General features: G+C 72.2%; 1 protein-coding gene across 1 annotated transcript; it reads right to left on the bottom strand.

Annotated features, from left to right (window-relative positions):
• Nucleotides 1-36: 36 nt before the first annotated feature.
• LOC118159516 (extracellular matrix protein 1-like) lies at nucleotides 37-965 on the bottom strand (the record flags this gene model as incomplete). The annotated part of the gene is made up of 2 exons (XM_035314086.1): nucleotides 831-965; nucleotides 37-404 (listed from the first exon to the last, which is right to left on the bottom strand). A coding segment is annotated over exon 2 (366 nt), but the record flags the coding sequence as incomplete, so codon positions are not given.
• Nucleotides 966-1,569: the final 604 nt, after the last annotated feature.

Below are 1,569 nucleotides of genomic sequence, written 5' to 3'. Positions count from 1 at the left end.
CCCCCCCCCCCCCCCCCCCCCGAGCTGGGTAGGGACAAGAGAGGGTTTGGGGTCCGGACTCACGGCGCGGCGGGCACAGGGCAGCGGGGACGAGCGGCGGCAGCAGCCGTCGAGGCGAGGCCAGAAGGCGTCGAGCGCTTCCACCTGCCTGCGGAGGTGGGCGAAGGCGGCGGGGGGCAGCGAGGGCCGGGGGGCTCGGGGGATGAGCGCGGGGCTGCGGCAGTAGCGGTCCAAGGCGTCGGGCAGGGGCCAGGCCGGGGGGAAGCCCTCCAGGGTGCTGCCCCACGACGAGGCGCCGATGGCATCGGTGGAATCCGGGGACGAAGGCGCCCGGGGCCGAGGGGGGTTCTTGGCAGCCGCCACGACCTCGGGGGGCAGCTGGATGTCCTGCTCCTCCTGCATCACTGCGGGGACCGGGGGGGGGGGGCCTGGGGCTGGGGGCCCGGGGGGCCCCCCCCCCCCCCCCCCCCCGGCCCGGGGGGTCCCGGGGTCCCCGGGGGCCCCCCCCGTTTTTTTTTTTTTTTTTTTTTTTTTTTCCCTCTGTGCCCCCTGCACCCCTGGCCCCATGTCATCCTGCCCCCTCCTGTCCCCATCCCCTCGTCCCCTCCGTCTCTGCCAATCCCCGTGTCCCCCCCCATCCCCGTGTCGTCCCCGTGTGCTCCCCTTGTCCCCACGTCACCCCCCCCATCCGTGTCCCCACCGCTGGGAACCCCTCCTGTGCCCCCCAACCCCGTGTCTCCTTCCCACTCCTGTCCCCATCCCTGCCCCTGGGTGGGTGTCCCCATGTCCCCTGTCCCCCCCCCCCCCAGTGTCCCCGTCCCCGCTCTCACCCTGCTGGATGTCATAGGGCTGATGGATCAGCTGCTCCTGTGCCACGGGGTGGCGGGGCTTCACGGCCACTTTTGGGGACAGGGGGACAGTGAGCACAGCCCTCGCCCCCCCACGGCAGAGACCCCACAAAGTCACCCCCCCCCCCCCCCCCATCCTACAGCTGGGGGTAGGGCAAGGGGAAGCAGGAGCCACTCCCCGAGGTCCTGGGGACTTGGGTAGGAAAAGGGGAAGTGACCCTAACACGGGGGAGGGGACACGGGCAGCCGGGCAGGGACACGGGGGGGGGGCTGGGGAGGGGACCTGAAGTCAGCTGCAAGGGGGCCCAGGTGGCCAGGGAGGGCCCTGGGTGGCCACAAGTGGCCGGGAGGGGATCGGGGGTGGCCAAGCAGGGGACGGAAAGTGGCTGGGAAAGGGCCACAAAGTGGCCAGGGGGGGGACACAGGGAGGCTGGGAGGGGACCCAGGTGGCCGAGGAAAGGTCCCAGATAGCCGAGAGGGGACCCAGGTGGTCAGGGAGGGGACACCAGGAGGCCAGGAGGGGACACCAGGAGGCCAGGAGGGGACCCAGGTGGCCAGGGAAGGGTCCCAGGTGGCCAGGGAGGGGACACCAGGAGGCCAGGAAGGGACACAAGGAGGCTGGGAGGGGACCCAGGTGCCAGGGAGGGGACACCAGGAGGCCAGGAGGGGACACAAGGAGGCTGGGAGGGGACCCAGGTGGCCAGGGAAGGGTCCCAGGTGG

Source organism: Oxyura jamaicensis, unplaced genomic scaffold, assembly GCF_011077185.1.
Source record: "Oxyura jamaicensis isolate SHBP4307 breed ruddy duck unplaced genomic scaffold, BPBGC_Ojam_1.0 oxyUn_random_OJ70759, whole genome shotgun sequence".
Lineage (NCBI taxonomy): Eukaryota > Metazoa > Chordata > Aves > Anseriformes > Anatidae > Oxyura > Oxyura jamaicensis.
This window is presented reverse-complemented; position numbering and strand designations above follow the sequence as displayed.